This window comes from Idiotropiscis lumnitzeri, chromosome 11 (genome assembly GCF_059441095.1).
Source record: "Idiotropiscis lumnitzeri isolate Australia: NSW breed Sydney's pygmy pipehorse chromosome 11, RoL_Ilum_1.0, whole genome shotgun sequence".
Classification (NCBI taxonomy): domain Eukaryota; kingdom Metazoa; phylum Chordata; class Actinopteri; order Syngnathiformes; family Syngnathidae; genus Idiotropiscis; species Idiotropiscis lumnitzeri.
In genome coordinates this window covers 17,960,616-17,982,840 of record NC_142401.1, presented here as the reverse complement: position 1 = coordinate 17,982,840, position 22,225 = coordinate 17,960,616, and the positions used below count along the sequence as shown (strand labels likewise).

General features: G+C 39.7%; 1 protein-coding gene across 1 annotated transcript in view; it reads right to left on the bottom strand.

Moving 5' to 3' along the window:
- cyp24a1 (cytochrome P450, family 24, subfamily A, polypeptide 1) overlaps positions 1–20,732 on the bottom strand; it is a 35,076-nt gene extending 14,344 nt beyond the window's left edge. Inside the window, exon 1 of the mRNA XM_088309778.1 lies at positions 20,666–20,732. Within this exon, the coding sequence (XP_088165904.1) occupies positions 20,666–20,712 (47 nt within the window). The 5' untranslated portion in view covers positions 20,713–20,732. The remainder of the gene's footprint in view (positions 1–20,665) is intronic.
- Positions 20,733–22,225: the final 1,493 nt, after the last annotated feature.

Below are 22,225 nucleotides of genomic sequence, written 5' to 3'. Positions count from 1 at the left end.
CAGCGCCTCAGCCTTGTGTTCGCTTTACATTAATTCAACATTAGCAACTTCTAATACACTGGTAAGTGACAGCTGTCCTTTCGTACACGTTGAACTCGTCGTACACATGGACAAACCACAGGAAAAATCACCAATAAATTAATTGAAAAAGTAATTTCTGACATCTCTACAGTGACACTAACTCCAACAATAAAACAATGACTATTTTTCTTACTTTTCCAGCTTTGCTTCTTCTCCCAACTCGCAGGAGTTTCTGTCACTTCCGTTGTAGCTTTTGTAATAGCACTGTCGTTCAATGTTGTTGCGTTGTGGCTTTTGCAGCCATGCCGAGGTTCAGTGTTGTTTTGTTGTGGAGTTCGCAATTGTTGTGACCTTTCTCGGTCACTGTAAGAAAGCGACCGAGGCCTACTAAGTAATTCCCCGAAGTTGCGGAATTTTCAGGTGAAACCAAGGAAAGCTCAGGAGACGAAAATGTGAAACATTGGATACGCCGAACGGAGATAATGAGCATAACAAGAAGTGCTCCAACTAATTACGGTTGAGGACACCCACTCTTTGAGCAGGTTATGAATTTTTAACTAGAAAAGATGAAGTGGTTGCTACTGGTGGGTACCCAAAATGGTGAGAGAAAGGCAAACAGTCTGGTCTGTAACAGTACTAGGGAGCTTCAGTAAATGGCACTGACCATTCGGGGCAGAGTGTAACTTGGACAGGGAGAAATTAGCATTAGCAACAATATTTGGATCAATTACATTGTCGTCAGCCCCTGAATCTACCAATACCAAAACCTGAAGAAAGACAGAGTCGTTGAGGGAGAAGATAGTAGTGGGCAAGTAAATCCAATGAGAAGGTTTACCAGAGGTTTTTGTGTCCCTCACCTAAAGGCTGGCTACTGGGGATGCAAGGGAACGCTTGGGTTGGAGTGGGTTCGGGCTGATGAAATATCCAGGCCTTCCTAAATAAATGCAAAGACCCTGTGAAACCGGCTGGGTGCATTTCTCCTCGGAGAGGCAGGTTCTGCTTAATTGAATGGGTTCTTTATTTTTTTATTAAAATATATTTATAAAATAAAGTGTTGCCCATTGATTTTCATATGTTTTCTACAGAGTAACCACTGAGCTTTTTTCATAATTGAATATCATGAAGCATTGATAAAATGTTAAGGTACTGTAATTTATTATTTCATAAGTGTGTGCCGTACTATCAAATAAAAGGTTGATGGACCCTGATATACAATAGACTGCAAGAAAACTACAGTTTCGTGATATGAAAGAAATTAAAACATGAAGCGTACTCAATAGAATTTTGACATTAAGATGGTATATTGATACTTTCACAAGAAATAATGGAGTAGCATATCAGTATTTTGTCACAGCATTAAAACACACTCACCGCACATGACAGTCTCTCCCACAGACACGCACACTAGTGAATCACTCATAAGAAGAATGTCGTGGGGGACAAAAAGCACATGGTCGGGATTGGAAAAAAATACAGTTGAATAAATACTTTGGCATTTTCAAGCATTAGTCCCGCTATGCAGTGCATGTAGACTCACATTTATGTATGCACTCAATATGCAGCAAAAGCATGATGACGATTAGCATAGTTTAGCTTATCTGGGTTAAAACGCTAATGGTTTGATTTTTTTTTCAAGCTAAATCACCCATACTGTATGTCTGTTCTGAATCAGTACAAAGTAGTATAAAAATACTTTTCTGAGTACCCTCAAAAGCAGGAACGCATTTCTCAATGCATTATGAAATATGACGCAAATAACCACTTACTGTGATTTTTTTCAGAAAACTCATTTCTGTGGTAACATATATATATTTTTTTTTTAATAATTGGGGGTCTTTTTTTTCCTGAGATTTTTTTTCTCCATTCCTGGTAACCCCTAAAAAACGATTTATCAGCATTTTCGGGAGGATTCTTTGGGTTTAAAAGAAAAAGAAAAAAACAGTTTTTCCTCAATTCATGTTTTTAAATTAATCAAGGGGCCACTAAAGCCCATAGTCGCCTGTTGCCCATCCCTGACCTAAAGTATTACGCAACTAGCCTAATGATAATAGTACATTGCATTTATGAACAAGATTAGTTAGTATTAGTAGGAAATTGACACATTTTCGAGTCGAGTGAAAAAAAATCTTGGAAAAATTAATTTTTATTTTTTAATGCGCCAAATTTTACAGCGATCTTGGATTTCTCAAGATACTGTATGATTCTTTAGGTAATAGGAAAGTGCCATAGTTCATGATTAGGAAAGCAGTGCGTCGACATGGCACAATATCACAGTAGTCAAGTTTAAAAACATTTTTGCATTCATTTCAGGTTCAGCATAGAACTATCACACGTCTGACAGACAGCCGGTTCATAGAAGGATTTAGTCCCAAAAATAATTCAAATTAGTAGGAAATTAACACACTTTAGTTATCGGTTTGAAAAAAAAAAAGTTTATTCATCGAAAAATACTCATTGAAGCGCACTTGTACATTTTTAGAGTTCCATTTGATGGACAGCTTGTTCGCATAAAAATTTTGTAGGCTTTTGTACCAAAACAGTGATATAAATTCACAGAATACTGACATTTTCCATTTATTTGGGGTGAATAATTCTGGCACAATGGTTTTAGTACATCTTTATAGTTTTTGAAGTCGAAATACATCACCTTTGACTGACAGCGTGATTTAGTAGGAATGTACTTAGACTCTTTGGTCACTGTAGGACTTTGTGAGACAGTCCAAACACCTTTCATGTGCGTTGCAGTCAGTTAAAAATGAGTTAAAGAGAGAACCTTGTAAAGAGAGAACTCTCGCTCTGAAATTTTTCTTTATGAGCCAATCGGGCAAAAAGAGCGGGCCGGCGTGTTAAGCAACAACTCTCGAAAATTTTGTTGTGGGGCCGGGTTGCGTTCCATGTCCTGAACCTGAGGTAACTCTGGCAATGTCACGGACAGCTGGCACACGTCAAACGCCCTCGCAGAGAAAAAAACAAAAAAACCAAAACATGTTTTCTCGGCCTGTTCTACAGAGGCAAACACTACTACGCAATAGCCTTGGAGCTGACCTTGAGCACAATGAGTGACTAATGAGGCTTTATCGCAGTAAATGTGTGCTCCTGTTTTTATCAAAACATCACTGTTTTGGTCAGATGGTAGGGTTGTGCAATTTCCATTCCTCACAAAATGTTCCAGAAAAGAGCTTTTGGTTATTCATCTAAAACATGGATGCCTACTGAAAGTTATGTTATGCAAAGCTTAGGAAAAGGGGAACAGATAATGGATGGCTGGATTTTTAACAAAGGCTATACTGTAAATCTTATCACAATGACATCACACGTACAGTAATTCCGGTATGGCAAAAGCTTTGATGCACCTCTAGTAAAGCCTTCATTTCACCAAAGCAGAGCGATTGAGAAAAACGGAAATAACGTAAATGTTCATTTTAGCATCTTTTCTACTGTCCTAGTTTGAATGTGTCATGTGTCAGTCGCGAAGATACTCGATGAGCTTGGAAGCGAGAAGGAAGATTGAATACTAAAATTAGATGTGAAGGAAACTGACATACAGTAGTTAACATTGATCAGGGACTGGCAAGTTAATTCACTTTTCTGTTGGCAGAATGTCAGAGAAGTGTTTTTTTTTTATGGTGAATTGGATAGTGTGCGTTACAGCTGATGTAAGCTAGCAGGCTAGCCAGCATGCTTTGTGAAAGTACAAAGAGGACCCAAGCACAAACTCAACGACGGAGGTTTGGATTCTTGTTCGTCCTTTTAGAAGTGGTTATTAGTTCTCGCAATCCTCCGTCTGTTATGACGTCCACTCAATTTATTCTCCTCACTAATTAGAATTTTGAATTAGATTTCTTTTAAGGTGATTGTTAAAAAAAAGAAATCTTTTGTGGTGTCATTTTTTTCTTCCATCATTTCAGTTCAGGTCAGCAGTAGTCATGTTCAATTCTGCTCCATGAAAGTACTTGGTTCAGCATTGGAAGACTGAGGGGTACGAGATACTACTGGGGGGAAAAATCACACTTCCCTATCTCCCTGCAAAGGTCTATTCAGTGGTTCTGGAGAGGAGGGTCTGTTGGGAAGTTGGATCTCAGATTCTGCGTAAGCGGAACAGTCTTCATCGTGGCCATGGAGCAGTTCTACTTACTCAGCTGAGTACAGTGAGGGTACATGGGAGTCAGCCCAATCAGTCTACATTTGGTTTGTGGACTCTGAGAAGGCATTTGCCGACGACCCTTGGGGAGTCCTGTGGCAGGTCCTCTGGGAGTACTAGGTAAGAGAAAATTATGTCCTATGGGGCTATATCCAGTTTGGGGGCTTCAGTATTATTACGTCTGCTTTTTGCAAACGACTTGGGTCTGTTGACTTCACCAAGCCGTGGTCCTCAACTCTTGCTGGACCGGTTCACAGCCGAGTATTTAGAGGTTGAGAGAAGAAATAGTACCTCCAAATTGGAGACCAAGGCAACATAGGTATGCCGCCCCAAGTGGAGGAGCTGAATTAAAGTGGATTTTTTTCATGAAGGAGGAAGAATGAAGCAGGACATCTACAGGTGGACTGGTGCAGCGTCTGCAGTAATGTCAACTCGGATCTGTCTGTCATTGTGAAGAAGGCGCTGAGCTCAAAGTCAAAATTCTCGATTTACCGGGTAATATACTTTGCTAGTGTACTCAAGTAGTTTTTAGAGACATCTGTACTTTGAGAGAATTTATGTATATTTGTGAAAACTTGCGCCGATTAGAACTAGAAAAAGACATGAATAGAGAAACTTAAAGTAAACCACAATTGAAATTTCAATTAATTAACTGATTGATTGGGATTTTGTTGACTTATGCAGTAAAAACTGGTCCAACAGTGAGAGAGGAATGTGATTCATGACGAATGTGCTGTGGCTCGAGTTCGACATATGTACTTTAGATGATGACTTTGATCATTTTTGATTGAACCATGTCGTGTGCTTTCTCCAGAGATGAGTGCCGGCTGATAGGCAGCATGATAAGTGAGAGCGGTTTCAGATAGGAGGGCCCACTGACCGTCTCAGGCACGCAAACCTGATGACTCAAACCGTGTCCAAATTGACTGACAGGTCAGTGAGTTCGCCGATAGGGTTTATTTGAAGCTCTATGAGATGTGGGAGGTGAGGGAGGTTAAGTGGGTTATGCAGGCAAAGCATGCACACAAAGATTCACATTCATGTTTGGAAAGCACAAGCGCACATTCACGTCGCACCACGCTTGTGGCAAAATGGCGCCGGGGCCACGGGGCAGGCAATTAGCCGGCTTGTCACAGTCACAGTGGCGAGCCCTCGCATAACAAGCGCTGACCTAGAATGTGAGGTGCCCCCCTGGCTTCATAGCCCACCCCTTAAAAAGTCAGAATGAAAATATTTACATCAGTCGAGCAGTAGCAGTGAAGTAATGCAAGGAGCTCCACCTTCCTCCCGCTGCCATCTTACACAACACGTGCACTTACACTCCGTACTGTGCCACTAAAACGACCCTCATAAACATGTTGTTGGATTTCATGATAGTGTCTTATCTCTTGTAGCTCCATTAGACGGTGTGCCTAAAGCTCTGGCTGCTGAGTGCGTAATACTGCGGGGTGACTGAGGTGACGCACAAATGCAGAGTTCACTGAGAGTACAGTTAAAGAGCTCTGTGAACTACATGAACCAAAGGTACGTTTACTCCGCGGCAATAAACTAAAAACAGCTTTTCACCGACAACCTTGTCAAAATGATCGACACTCAAACCGGCCTGCAAAAACACCTGCTGTACAACGCATGCCAGGCCAATAGTTGGCGATGGTTTGAGACTGCACACTCACTGCTGGTCTGCTATGTTCTTATCCAAATACATTTTGCTCTACTGGGGGATTTCAAATTTGATATACTCTCCCAGTTGTTGGAATTTTCAGACGGTAAAAGCTTTGTTTTCAGTTTTTTGAAAATGGCCTGCAGTAGGATGGAAAACAATACCCTTTTCGGGTAAAAAAAAGTGAGCATGTATAGCTAAAATGACAGCTTTGTTTCAAAGATAAAACCAAAGGCTAGCGAAACCAAGGTCCAAGATGACACTTTCTTGAACGTTTCTGTGAGCGTTTTTTTTTCTTCAAAAAATTTTTTTTTTTTTAAATAAGCTGTTTGAACTGCACATTTATAACCCTTTTCAGTTAAAACTACAAAAAAAAAAAAAAAAAAATCAACATCCAAAACAACAGTTTTACCTGGCCTCAAAAGCGTTGACACTAAACTGTTCAAATAATTGAATACAAATCTCTGGTCACAAATATATACATATATATATATATATATATATATTAATTTATAAATGTTTTTTTCCTATTTAAATGTTAATATATATATATTAATTTATAAATGTTTTTTTCCTATTTAAATGTTTTTTTCCTATTTATGAAAATGAAAATCAAACATTTTTTCCCGCAAAAAACGGCAAAAACTAACGTTTAACAGTTTGAATACCGTTTTTTCCCAGCTAAAAAAAACAAAAAACAGTTTTCGCATCCCCCCCAAAAAACATATCCCCCCCCCATTTAAAAATTGTGAAATTGAACAGCTTAAAATAATGAAATTGCCTAAATGACATTATCCCCAGTTAAAAAACAACAAAAACATAAATCCCAAAAACCGTGAAAACAAACGGCAAGCGTTTTCAGTGTCAAACGTCTAAAATGAAATATAACTTTGAGAAGAATTCCACCGTTACCGTTTGATGAATGTGACGTTCCACCTTATGCACATTTTCTATGGCCCTGACGGAGCGTTAAAATTCTTGAGATGCGGCCAACACTAACATCATCAATAGTAAAAGAAGAAGAAAAAAAAAAAACTAACAATTAGCCTGAGATTATTCACATTGTAGAACAACTAGGTCATTTCTAATTACGGAGACGACGGCTCAAGCTCAAAGGAGATCTCCGCGAACCTGTTGACCCCTTTAGGTTATACCCCCCACTACACCCTCCCCAACACTGACATCAAATATGGTTCAGGATCTCATGGACGGAGGAGGAGAAAGGCCAATATTGCTTAGACTTCTGCTTAAATGTTTAAAAATTAAGTATCGCCACGCAACATTTTTCAGTATAGAAGCTGGGCAGCAAGCATCGAGTGGTTACGATCTGTACCTCACAAATAGCAGTTGTTTTTTTTTTCTTAATGGGGTTCTCTGTGGCTTCCTCCTGAAATCCAAAAACATACATGTTAGGCGCGGTGCACAAGGAGCAACCCAGGCCAAAATCCACCTTACTGTGATGCAACATGCGGTTCTGCAACTACCGTAGTTTTAACGAGTTGCTGACCGTGGGCAACCATCTTTGCTCCCATTAGAAATTTTGATCGGAGGTGAACAGTGTTGCATCACAAATGTAATAGACAATCACAAATGTATGACTTTGACAACACAAATTACTTTCCTGGGTATAAAAAGAGATGCAGTAACCTTTGCCAAAGCGTACCATACACAGTATTTTTTTGGCGTGGTGCAATGATATTCACAAGACACGAAACATGGGGTGAACATGCAAACGACCTACAGGAACCCCAAAATAAAGAAGCTGTGAGGTAGACATGCTAACCACTAGTCCACCGTGCCGCCCCCCGCAGAATCCTACTAAACCTAACAACTACAAAATAAACACCACTTGACGTTCCCCCCCGTCCGTTATGTCACCTTTGCCACCACGGCTGCCGGCAAATCGTTGTTGACATCGTTGGCGCACTTGGCTACACTACGACCTCAGACCGCGGGGTGAATTTGTCAAAGTTTTGACCCCCGATACAGCGTGTACTCCTGCGGCCTCCCTTCATCAACTCATCACCCTGCTCTCTGCCTGCCTTATCTTATCACAATAAACACGAGTCCCTTTGATGGATGTCAGCATGCACCAGTGTGCTGTCAGGCCGGCAACTGTCGGGCATTCACACGGGGAATCAATCTAAATACAACTCAAATGAAAGTGGTTGCGATTTGAAGACTTTCTGGGGGGCGAGGGGTTCTATGGACTATTATGCTGAGTCAATCATCAGTCATGAGGCATCTGTCTCTGGATTTTTTTGGCCAATTGAAACCTCAGTTACCAAATAGTGGACTGAAATCCTGCAGTTCTTGCAAGGTCCCCATGCTCAAGAAGGCACATGCATAGGACTGTCTTAAACTTGCCAGTGAACACTTGCGAGACAGTGTGGGGCTCAGGCGGAACCAATTTGCCGTTTTGAGGGGCAAATAAACGTTGCCATCTACTGTCATGTCTTAGATGAAAGCATCCTTTCAATAATAAACAACAAAACAAAGTTAATTTCTTTGGAAGTGCGCAAACTTTCAAATTCAGCAGGGATGAAATGATTATTTCCCGTCAGAACCGTACCAACAAGTATGAACTTGATGAACCTTAAAGACTTCCTCATTCATCAGGGAATTTTTGCAGCTGTCATCCATATAAATCCAGTGTAGCATCGGATTATGTTTGTCAGAGGGTGATTAAGTCGTTTCGTGAAGTACACGCCCACTGGCTTCAAAACGCGGTGTTTCTGTTCAAGGCGGTCGACCGTGATTGATCGTGTGCCACAGAGGAATGAGATGTGTAAGGTAAAGGTAAACACTGGCAAGGCTTCCACTAATTTGGCCCCTCTGGTGCGATGTTTGACTTTGAGTGCAATAAAGTACAGTGCATATGGCTTTCATAGGAAGATCAGTTATAATCAGCTTAATCAACACCACATAGTAATGTGGGTATGCTCTCACTCTTCGTTGCGTACATAACGCTTTTGGAATATATATATATTTTTTAATAAAATATTTTTTGTTTTTTATTTTTTGCAATTTCTTTCTACGGTGGAACTTCCATCAGTCCCCCGCCATAAAGTTGGTGCTAATTGCATGAAAAATGTTCAGGAAAGGCTTTCAAACCATCGTCAAACGCGACTTTAGGTCAGCAAGTATCAAAAGTATTAACGCCACAAGTGTTTTTCTACCTTCCCTTGGGCTTTTATTGTTGTTGGAGATATAAGTATGATAACCATAAAACAAAAAATGACTGTCAGCATAATAAGAATGAATCCAATTAAATAAAGGAATAAAAAAATGTTTTAATGCCGTTCATTTTAGTATTATAATAAATAAATAATTCAATATTTTTTACAATAATTATATCTGGGATGAATGTAGCAAAAATGGGATATTTTTCATAAATGATCTTTTGGATTAATCCATAGTTTTTATATCTTTTCATCAGTTTAAAAAAAAAACAATACTGTAATTCATTTTATTTAGGATATATTTAGACGATATTACTTTCATTTCATCCAAATATCCTTGTTGAGGTTATTGTTCAAAGCGAAAGTTAAGCCACGATTATTAACGCGGCAGTGCTGGTTCTTGGTGTCTTTAAATGAAGAGCGAGAGAGATGTTCATTAATGCACAAGGATTGTACTTTTGACTAAATTGCAATGCGGGAGGTAAGGTAAGTCAATTTTAGGATAAAAATGAAAATTAACGTCATTATTAGCCAATGATCCGTCACAATTTGATGCTGCAGGGTTTGCAGATCACATTCCTCTCACAGCTTGGGATTCATTCTTCATTTAGCATTTTCAAAGTTAAATTTGTTGTGTAACATATTTAGATGGTTGAGAGCCATGTCAGGGGGATCGCAACGGCGTAATAGAGGCAAATCTCATCAAAATAAAAATTTTAAATAAACCACTACTTCGATTGCAATCTTTCAGTTTTCGTGTCCGGTCCCAATTAACCGTGAAAAAATGAGAAATTACTGTAGTTTTACCTATACATTTTTTAACAGCTGCTAATGTCATCTAAAGACTGCTAAAATGTTACTTAGTTACATTGCCCGTGTTGTTGATAAAGATTTTATGATCACTTTCCATGAAATTGCTCTGGGCAAACAGCCGTGTTTTGGAAGTTTTACTGTATCGGCAACTCTCTATTGGGGTCTTTTACGAGGAATGTGTTTTCCTTTAAATTCCAGCATGTGAAGGTCAGCACTCCCTCGACGCACCACCACTTCACTCTACCTTGTTTTCAATGAATTAAATGCACTTGCTCGTGATGCCGGTAACATCGTAGCGTGAGAGTGGCCAATATATCCACAGACACTCCAGGCATTATTGAGGTTCTTCGTGGCGGTCTCCCACCCCCTTTCGACGTTCCCCATTCGGCGACGCCAAGGGTAAGGTTGGGCAGAGGTTAAGCATGGCAGGAAATGACTGGTTGGGGCCAACGCTCGGAACACACACACTTGTACTCACACTCTTCCTGGAAAACATGTGGTGCTTCTGATTCATAAAGTGAGAGTGAGCAAACAGCGGAGCCCCAAAACGAGGGGTGGAGGGATGGGGCGTGGGGGAGGCTTTTTAGGAACCGGCCCAACGATGCGAATACACATCCCGCCACTCATCGGCTGAAAAACATTCCTAAGCCTACAGTAACGCGATCGGGTTTCATTGCCGGCTGACGTAGTAAACACCAGTGCCGAGGAACTCGGAAGTCGGCACGAAAACCATCAAAACAAGCGTGTCGGGACAATGCAGAGGCCCAAATAAATCTCCCGCTAGCTTCGGGAGACCGCCAGTGGGAAAGTGTGTGTGAGGTAGCCGCATGTGGGCCAGTACAACAGGCAGTTGTACTTATCACAACAATGTTATTTGTCCCTCCTGCTCCATGTTCTCTCAGCAGATGTTTACACACATTCCCCTTTGCTTTCAAATCGCTTTCATGTCATCAACAGGATGATGAAGCCGATTAAGCCTCCAATTGATAACAAATCTCAAGTGGCACGCTGCCGATTAACATTTGCTTTGACGGCATTGCGGTCGGAGGCGCTGGTTGAAGTGCAGGTGGAATCATGTCTTGTTTTTCTTCAAGGGGAAGGGATCATGTGGTAAAGTTTAGGGCGCCATGTTAATGACACTTAATGCTGGTAAACAGGAAACAAACGTCCTTAATTGACTATGCTCAGGTGCATTACATCATGCATGACTACCCCATGTAGTCCAATGTAGGGTGGATATAAAAATTCTACACACCCCTGGTAACATGCCAGGTTTGTAGGATGTTAAAAAATTAGATAAATTGTTTTTAAACTTTTTCAACCATTAATGTGGCCTATAACCTGTACAACTAAATTGGAAAAAAACAATCTTTTTGGGAGAAAGTAAATAACTTTCTCCAAGTATACGTTTCTACTGCTTTAATTGGTGCCTTAGAAAAGATGGTGGGATTTATTAAGAGTTCCAAATAACCATGTTTGTTCGCACAAAACCTTTGAGTTTGCAACCACATTTTTTTTTTCCATGTCACTCGCCTTGAAAATATTTTCTTCCAATTGAGTTGTACAGGTTATTGGTTACAACGATGGCAGTAAAGTTCTGAAATTATTCATCTTGGTGTTTTCTTTTTTTTTTGCTCAATATTTTTTTCTCCCCCCCAATTCACCAATCAACACAAAATTTGGCGGACCTGTCGATCATAACAGGACGCACCATAAAGTTTCAAAGACGCATGGATGAGACTGCACAGGAAATCAGCCATTTTGGTTTGAAACGGGGTTTGCACGAGGACAAGACAGATGTTAGAACTTTCCTTTTATTTGCCAAAGGCATCTAATTTTCAGACCATGTCGTTTAAGTTTGATGGTCGTGTTGCATTCTAAAGCTCCACTGTGTTGTCACTTTGTGAGACACAATAAAAGCTCTTAAGACAATGTGCGCTGTTAAACCATAAAACACCCACTACGAGGCCTGTACATATTCTGGAACTATTTTGCAACGCACGCACACGCACAAAGTAAGTGCGGAGGCCACCGTGGCTAAAGTGTGTGCGTGTGCGCGATGGTGGTGGGGTGACTGGGTTGATAAGGGGCATCACTTTCTATCTTGTTGGCACAGGGAAGGTCATCCAGTGCATGTTTTTGAGCTTATTCACTCATTTACCGACACTATACCAACCCTTTATCCCCCTCACACATGCACACGCACGTTTCTATAGCTTTAACGTCACTTCCTGAGTGTTCTCCTTATTTACATTAGTGGGACTTGTTCTCCACAAAGTGAGTATGTAAACAATTTGATGACCCCACAACATGAGGAATACCTTCTACACACACACTCGCAAGCATACACACACGGAGGTTGCACGAGTTCATAACAGGGTGCACAAGGACCCCTCTGAACTCTGTGTTGGCTCCCTTCCAAGGAATCTCTCACCTTGGAAGCACACAACAGCAGAGTCTTCGTGTCCTCCTTATGCCTCCCAACACATGCGCACGCACACAGTAAAAATACACGGCCGTTAACACATATTCCAAAACAAGTGAGGGGAACGCCGAGTTTACTGAACAGATTTTTAAGAGCCCACTTTTGATCAGGCCTCAATGTCCCCTGAGCAACTCCCCGCGCGGTACCCGGTCCAGACAGATGTGGTAACGAACGCCCCGATGGAGGAGGAGGACTTTGGAAACAGGACGCCAAGATGATAGGGGAAAAACAAGGATGTGGGGAGAAAAAAGAAAAAAAAACAGAGTGGGAAGTTTGGGAACGGTGCGGGTTCACAAAGAAAGTCATGGATGGATAAACACATACACACACATGGACACACACACACACACACCCCACAACACGCATGCATGAACAGTTTTCTCCTGCTTGGTAGAGATCTGATATGAACAAACACTCAAGTAAAATTTTAACAGTCCTTACTGTCAATACACTGGAATGTGTAATAAAAGTGAGTGGTAAAAGAAATGAAACTAGTATAAAATCAAGTGAACCTGAAATAGGAAGGCAACTTTCATTGGTGTTTTGTTCATTTCTAAAAACGACGACAATTGATATAGTGTTTTCCGAAAAAAAGAAAAAAAAGAAAAAAGACTGTTACAGTATGTTATTTAACATGCTTTGTTTTCAGTTTATTTATGTTGCTCAGCTCCGAAAAAAAATAATTTTGCACTTTCTTAAAACTAAAAATAAAATGAAGCTGTATGGTTAATATTTATTTTGTAGTTTATTTGCATTGTGGATTTTCTTAAAATAAATCAATAATCAATGCTGCTACCTTATCAAATAATTAATTTGGTATTTCATCTGTATTGTTCATGTTCTCAAAAGAAAAAGCATGAAATGTTGCACGTTACTAAAACTAAAAGATTTAAGCTATTATTGAATATTTATTTTAGTATTTCATTTGCATTGTTCTTTTGCTAAAACGAAGACACTTTTGAAGCTTCGCTTTCCAAAAATAAAAAGATTTGTGCTGTTATGTATCATTATACATCATTAGCGTTATTTATTATTGAATATTTTATTTGCATCGCTCATTCCCTAATAATGACATTGCACTTCACTAAGTGGAAATGATTTAAGTCTGCGATTGACTGGCAACCAGTTTAGGGCGTCTACTGCCCAAAGACAGCTGCAATAGGCTACGGCACACCCGTGACCCTTGTGAGGATAAACAGTTTGGATAATGGACCGATGGATGGATTTACGTACTGCGAGCAGGCTGCAGTTATTTTACGCTTCATTTAAAATTGGTACATACTATAAAATCTGTTTTATGTTAAATGGAAAGCGCTTTGTTACAGCTCCAGCTGTTGTGAAATGCGCCAAAGAAATAAAGTTGTATTGTATTGCATTTGGTTTCATTACTGTACTAATGTGAACCGTACTATGACGCGAAAACAAAACCGTTTTCAAACCTTTCAAAAAAAAAAAAAAAAAAAGTGGGACATTTGTTTTTCCTGATGTAGTGGAGGGGAAAAAATACATTCCACATGGAGCATTTGTCTCTCGTTAAAAATCACTGGCTAATATGGATTGGATTAAACGCTACCACTGGTAATAAATAAGACAAAAAATAATTGGCTCATCTGGACACGCAAGTCACCGTTTCCACATGCATTTACAAGTGGCATGTTTGCTTTTTACGCACACTCTTCGACCCGTTTCCTATACGTGCTCCATTATTGTACGTTAGGCTAACCATTTGTTATCATTACTGTGAAAATCCGGGTCTGGGGCACTGCCAAATGTTGCCTTTTGATCGTAAATCATCGCCTTTTCTCTCTGACTCACCGCCGCGGTACGTTCAGTGTATGCACACGTTTCCCAGAAATGAGTGCAAATCATTGTAATGTGCTAAGTGACAGAAACATGACTGCACGCGCGTGTGTGCGTGAGAAGACATTTAAGCCTGTAATGAAGCAGGTTAGAAAAACAAATATTACGTAACATGATGATTAAAGAAAAAGAAAGAACACTACATGAAAGGAAATGGTGGCTGCCACACACCACCACTTTACATTGTTACAATAAGGGTTTCCTTATGTTTGGGGATGAATTACAGGTTAATAACGATGGTATACATATACTAAAATGGACATTGTCTTTTTGAAGTAAGGCCCAGCTAATATTTTCCCCCAAACCATTTATGCACAACTCATTCCCAATGACTTTCAAGAATTTAGCAGGTTTGCATACGCAAGTAATATTTTTTTGAAAAAAATAAAGCTAATAGTCGGAGCTTTTTAAAATATTTATGCTATACGTACTGCATAAATCGGTGCTTTAAAATACAATAAACAACTTTCTCGTGATATGAGATGTCATTTGAATGAGTTTTTTTTTCCCTGAGACTCACGAGCAGAAATTTGAGATGGGCGTATTCCATGGTGGCAGTGTACTTAACTCACTTCACAAGTGGCAGCTTGGCAGATAGCGAACAATTCCTCAGAAATAGTCTTGCCATTCAGCTGAAGTTTGCTGTCCAACTAAATATTAAAGACAATTTCACTTGTGTTTTAAAAAACGGCTAAGTCCGCTCACATAAAGCAACGCAGATGGCATTGTTTTTTTTTGTTACATTAGCACTTGTATGTATGAAATAATTTTTGTATTTAGGAAAATGTTTACTGTGGCGACTGGTTAGCACGTCCGCCTCTCAGGACAGAGGTGCAGGGTTCAATTTGGGCTCCGGCCTTCGGGTGTTCGAGTTTGCATGTCCTCTCTGTGCCCTTGTGGGTTTTCTCCCCCTATACAAAGACATGCATGGTAGGTTGATTGGATGCTCTAAATTGTCCCTCGGTGTGAGTGTGATTGGTTGTTTGTCTATGTGTGCCCTGCAATTGGCTGGCAACCAGTTCCGGGTGTACCCCGCCTACTGCCCGACGACAGCTGGGATAGGCTCCGGCATGCCCGCCCGCGACCCTTGTGAGGAGAAGCGGATCAGATAATGGATGAATGTTTACTGTACTTTTCAATAAGTGTTTAACTAATGGCAATAGTTTGTATCATTTCCTTTGAGAACAACGGGTTTGATATCCTCGTTATTTTTTACGTTGTGAAATAACTTGTAAACGCTTACATTCGTATGACTGATGGCTGTACGATGTTAACGGGGTTCAAACTATTATTTCTAAAGACTTGAAAATGCGAAATTGCTGACGCCAAACGGAAATACTCTTGAATTTTTTCAAATGCAGAAAATACGGTATTTGAAACTTTTTATGGCAAAGTAGCTTGTAAAATGTCTCCATTGATTTTAATGAGATTTTTACCATGGGAAATTGTGGAAAAAAGCGGGGATTTTTGTCACATGAGAATTAGTTGTCAAGATGTTCTGATGAGCTGAACAACAGGAATTTGAAATGAATAGTCACGACGCACAAGAGTGGAACATATTTTTGTATTATGTCCAACTTTGATAGTGTGATGTTTACGTGTTTTTGCATCCACGGCATACGATTGTTGAGAGGGCAACAGGGCCGAAAAGCGACTGACCTCTCCATGCATGTTATTACACATCGATGAGGCCGCCCATCTGAACATTAACCCACTGTGTAACCATTTGTGCGTGCGTGTGACTCGCTCCTCGCAAAAGGCTGTTTTTGCCACTGTCTTTCATTGGACCCCATCGATTTCTCCCTGAAGCACCTCCTCAAGGCCTGCCTGCCAAAGGACTATGCTCTGCACTTTGTGGCTGTAAACTTGTTATTCTCTGGAAAAAACACACACACACATAGCCTCGGATCGAGAATTAGCGTCACTCTAAAAAGCTCCTTGTTAAAACAGCAAGGCGCAGTCACTCCTAATAAAGCATCACTGACACTTTATCGGGTGGTTAATATAATTTCCCTGGAACGGTAAGTTGCCCCCTAACAGTTCCCCAAAGAGCACTTTTAAAAGAAAGGCTTCTTAATGGTTTCTGCTGGGCTTTAAGTTCAGCCTCTGTGGGGCCTGATTTAACTGCTATCTTTTTGTGTCCATTCATACAAGCAGGAACTCTTTAAGGTAGGGGGGGGTGCTGGGAAGGGGGAGACACCATGCATTTTTTCCAAAACAAATCAAGCCTCAGAGGATGCGTCGGCTACAAATAGTCGTCGTAATCATAAATATCAGTTCATAAGTGCTAGGCATTACATTGTGCGGGTGGTCATAAAGCCGCGTGCCCATTTGCGGTAGAAGTACAGTACAGTATAGTGTGAAATGGCGGATGCCTCGTGGTCACCCATTTAGGGCGAGTCGGTAGCGCCAGACCATGAAACTCTCCTCATCATGCTTGACTGGAGGCATGAAACACTTTCTACTGTACTCCTCAAACGCGCTTAACATCATCTTCACCAAATAAGTCTATCTTGGTCTCATCAGACCACAGGACATGGTTCCAGTAATCCATGTGCTTCATTTGGTGTTATCTTGAGCAAACCATTTGCAGGCTTTCTTGTGCAGCCTCTCTTGAATAGGCTTCCTTCTGCGATAGCAGCCATACAGAACAGTCTGATGCTGTGCAAGGTGTATAGTCTGAGTACTGACTGGCTGACCCCACCGACTCCAACCGATACAGTCATGTTGGCAGCACTTATGTCTATTTTCAAAAGGGGACCTTTGGATATTATTCCGAGCACAATTTCATTTAACCATAGGAAGGCCCAGTGGCATTGTTGGGCCTATTTTTGGCGGACTGAAGCCTCACTAGAACATTCTTAAGTCTCTCTAGTTTTGATTGGTGGGCCACATTGGGTTCTAAAATTTGACAGAGGGGCCGTATCAGGAGAAGATGGATGGAGTGTTTTGGTAACCACACCTCATCAGAGAAAAAAAATAATAATAATATTTAATTTTAAATTAAAGTGAACAAAAACATTTCAATATATAGATATGTCTTTGAAAAAACACAGTATTTAGAAAATAAAATGTTAACGAGGTTTATTCATTTAATTTTTTTTCAAGTTCGGCGGGCCGGATTAAAACGTCTAACGGGCCCCATGTGGCCCACGGGCCGTAATTTGCCCACCCCTGCTCGATATGGTTTGGTTGCATTAACACACACACACCTAATTCATATGATCAGCTCATCAGCAAACTTTGCAGAAGCCTGGTAATGGCGCAGATAAGAACCAGGTGTGTTGTAGGAGGGAAAGATGTAAAGCCATCCACGATAGTGGCCCTCGAGGACCATAGTTGCCCACCCCTGTCCTAATGTAAAGTACACAGCACGTCTCGTGTATCATTATCCAGTCCAGTTCACTTAATCATACAGAAAACAGCCCTATTAGTAAAACATCCAGTCCAAGCTTGCAGGGGCACGTCTGTTAGCATCTGAGTAGCAACGAGTGAAGAGTCTCCAAGCTAAAATCAGCATGAGGAAAATAATGTGAAGGATTATTTGTTATTAATTACTTATGATCATAAATAATTAGATTTTCTTCATATCCTACTACCTCATTAAGTCATTATCTCCATATGACTTCGCTTTCTCTTAACCTGCCGCTAATGATCAGACATCTGCAGAGCTCACTGATGAGATGATCCAATGAATCAGGTGTATTGGAGGAGGGAAACATCTAAAAAAAAATGCAGGATAGTGGCCCTGGAGGACCGGATTTGGATAACACAGGCCTCGTGGGATCTACATTTGAGATGCATCTTGCTAGCAGACAGGGCCGAGGAATAGAACCCAAAGAATTGTGCAATGAAACATTTTGAAGAATACAAGTTATCATTGATATTAGGAACAATTAGTTATCGTGGCCCCGGCCCAGCTATCAGCAGTCCGACACTATTATTAATTACTTGGGAATTTCTATGCATTGTATCTGAAGCTCTTGGTTTTTTTACATAAACATGAAGCAGGTTTTAAAGTGGACATAATGCTAATTCACGCTATGAAGTCGGAGTTACGCTTCACTTACAATAGTCATCAGTGGATTCTAAGAATAATAATAATCATGATAATGATAATGATAATATTATAAACAAGTATAATAACTCCTCCACCAATGTCAAACTGTAGGAAACAGGATGCTAGTGTTAATTTCATCAGCCATTTTTAAAAGTAGTCACAGTGTAGTCCAGTTTGAATCGCTCTTGTTAGTTTTTAGCACATTGTCTCCAGACCGTTTTAAGGTCTCGGGATCATCCAGAATGCATTGACCGTGTCTATTTTGGATGTCATGCTTCGCTACCGCTTCATTTGTTATTGTTCAGCGAAGCAAGAATGACGTTTGCCGTGCTTACTAGTACATGTGTTGTTGTTGGCTGTACAAATCGAGGGGAAAAGGCGGAAAGGGATTTTACAGACTTTGGAAAACGATCACAAGTCAGGGATTTAACGCCCAGAAAAAAAGTAAAAGACAAAGATGACTGTGGCGGGCTGCAATAAACAGAGCCAACCTACTAAACTGAATGTCTTTGAATTTGCAAGGATCACTTTGTCACAGGGAAAATGTCTCAGTTGATAAACGATCGCTCTTTGCTTTATTCTTCAACTGCAGCATTTTTATCTCATTAGCAGTGTTGGGGGTAACACATTACAAAAGTAACGCAGTACAGTAAGATATTATATTTCGGCAGTAACCCTGTAATGCAACGAGGCATTCTGAATTTTTTGACGAAACACGAATCAAATAAAGAAAAAGAAAGTACAGATTTCCTCCTCATTTACTGGGTCAGCTACTAAAAGAAGCAACCCTCACAATAACCGTTCTTTGACTCCGTTTACATACAGCAGCAAAAATAAGCGGATTGATCGTTTGATCCCTCTTTGAATTGTTTCATTTACATTTACAGAATAATAAGTCTTCTTAACGGCTGAGAAGTAATTATTTGAGACACCAATCACAGTCATGGCTTCATATAAAACGCAAAACTCAGTGTACTCAAAATACATGTACGAATAAACTTAAGTAAAAAACAGCAAATAAATTGCGACTCATTATGCTTTTTAGATCTTAAGGAATTTTGTGCCATCTACTGCAGAATATAACACAGTGGTCATTCTCATTGGTTGTTCGCAATCAAAATGTGAATCGTGACGTGCAGTGACCGATGTCACGCTACGACACCTCCAATCGGACAAACTACAATGCGCGCCATTAATTTAGTCTGGTGCGCTCGTTTATTATTTCCAAATTTGTAATAAATCACGTCGAACCTTTGTCTCCATGTAGTAGAGGGAATTACAACTAACTGAACTTTGAGCAATTATACAATATTAATGAAAAAAAAATACTGTAGTCATGTCAGTTTTAACTATCAATGCATGCAGTGTTTTTTATTTTATTTCACATGCCTTTTCAATGCGTTTTGTTTGAATTATAAATGATACATCATCCAGCACTATTATTTGTGTGTAAATTAATTTGTGTAAGAGGCACAATGTCTGTTGCTTAACTGTATTAATGCCGCATTCTGTCACAGAACAAAAGTATTCGAAACAATTAATTTAAGTATGTTGATGATTTCATTTCTGGTTTACAGTTTGGGATTGTTCATTTACTGGATGAAATACGAGTACGAAAAGATATATTTATAGTAAAAAAAAAAAAGGAAAATTAAAAAAAAAAAATAAAAGATAAATAAATCTTATTGATACAAATAGAGTTGAAACATTTATTATAGCCCACACGCTATACTTAAATCTAGTCATTAAAACTAGAGTAACTCAGTTACTCAACAAAGACTGTACTATTGTAAAGGAATTTATTACTTTTACATGCAAGAAACATGCACTATGTAATATTAGCAGAGCTGGGCAGTCCGTCCAGGTGACGGAATGGTCTGGCTGGACGCCCATTTTCAGGGCGGGGGGGCGACAATTTTTATGAATGAGGCAGGAGGGTCGATGCCAGAACTGTACCGAGATTGCGGCCGGGGACTGACCATCAAAAAAGGGTCAAGTGCCTGAAGTCAATTTCCTCATGTGGAGCATAGGGAATATATGTTTTTGGTATAGGAAGCATCCAGTCGCCTGGTTGCTGGGTTCAGTGGCTCTTTCTCAAAGTCTAATGGCAGCTCAACATAAAGTGAACAACACTGCCCAAAACCTGCAATGCATTTGCAGTGGGCCATCCAAAATGGACGATAGCTATATTGTGGGACATGTTACTATTTTTAGCACAAACCCCGGCGCTCTCTACAAGGACGAGAACACGTGGCTACGGTGACGCCAGTGTGCACCACGCACACACGTTACATTTCCACCATCATTACTTCATTTCCACCCAGTTTAATCTCCATACAGCGGATCACACCAATTCCACTTGATTGACAGTTTCAGTAGGGGTTAGTTGTTTTACTGTGGTTTGAAACATACGTTGACTTTGACGCACAGTCTTTACACTCACCAGTAATTAGACGCAGCTGGCGCCAAACGTGACAAACGACGCACCATCTCGGAAGTCCAAACATGGGTGCGGTTTACGACACGCTTAAATAAGGCTCGTTTTCGCGCGTTTAAGTGGTCAGGTGACTGTTTAATAAATAACATGTTTTTTATTTCTCTTTCGTGGACAATGTAGGACCATACTTATTTGAATTTATAGTAATAAATAAAGTGAATAAAATGCCTCTGTTGATAAAATAAAAGTTAAATAAATGTTTATTTGTGCCACTTGATGCCCAAAGGGAGGGGCGAAGCATATCCTTTTTTTAAAGGTTCAGGTTGTGTCGAGGTTTAGGTTCTACACAAGGAGAAGGACAAGTTTGCATATTTGCAATTAACTGAACATAGTTGTTACAGTTGAACTCATTCAGTTTTTGTAAATATATACATATTTTTGTAGATACTATTTTTGAATTTTTGCTGTATATTTTAACTTTTTTTTTTAAATATTAACTGTGCTACACTCTGGGAGGTTTTCACAAAAAAATACAGTGGTGCATATATTCTGAATATGCTATTAATTTGGGAGGAGCTTAAATATAACACACATATTGTCAACCTTAGCCTGTATTCCTACTTTTTGGTCAAGTTGTGAAATATAAGTCAAGCATTTTAGTCTCTATTTTAGTCAAAGAATACATACTGCTAATTTTATTCACACAGTTTTAGTCAACAAAACGTGTCAGCATTTTAGTCTAGTTTTAGTCAGGACAACCATTTAACACTTTTACATTTTTTGTCTTAAACATTTTCATGTTCATAAAAATATTTAAAACAGGAAAATGTAGGTTGAAGGTGTTTTGAATTATGTAAGGTGTATTAATTAAGATGAGCTGGGCACCTGACACTTTTTTGCCGGTCAGTCCCCCGCCCTTCGGCCGCATTCTGGGTAGCCTTCCAGCCTTGACCCTCCGGCCTTATTCATAAAAATTGTCAGTCCCCGAACTCGTTACATTATAATCAACCACCACCAAACTTTTTGATAATTTACAACACTGTCTTTGTCTTGATAGGCTTGTTGTTTTTTTTCCCAGCTTGTGCCTACATTTCTTCCCTTCAACTAAAATAAAGCATAAGATTTTTTTTCTCCACTTCAATTTTGCAAAAATATATCTTGTCATATGACACAGCGGTTAATTTGCCATAAGCCACAACTCGCCACCTACTGGGGGAGGTGGATTTATTTGTGATGCAGACAGTCTAGAAGTCATAAAACTAAAAAAATAATGACAATAAATCACAAAAGAACTAAAAAACATAAAAACAAAATAGATAAATAAACCTATTTTGTACTGTACTAAAATTACAACAGCAAGAAAATTACAGAAAAATGAAAGACCTCAATCAGAGGAAAAATGGAACTGACTTCAAAAGTATTTGGGAGTACAGTTTTTCTGTGCTGTGAGCCAAAGTCATGTCATTTGTCTCTACAGTATGTTGATCTTATAATAATTAAAAGTGTTTCAATATATCTTTTTGAAGCAGGTAGAAGGATAGGCTAAGGTCACACAGTAATTTATCT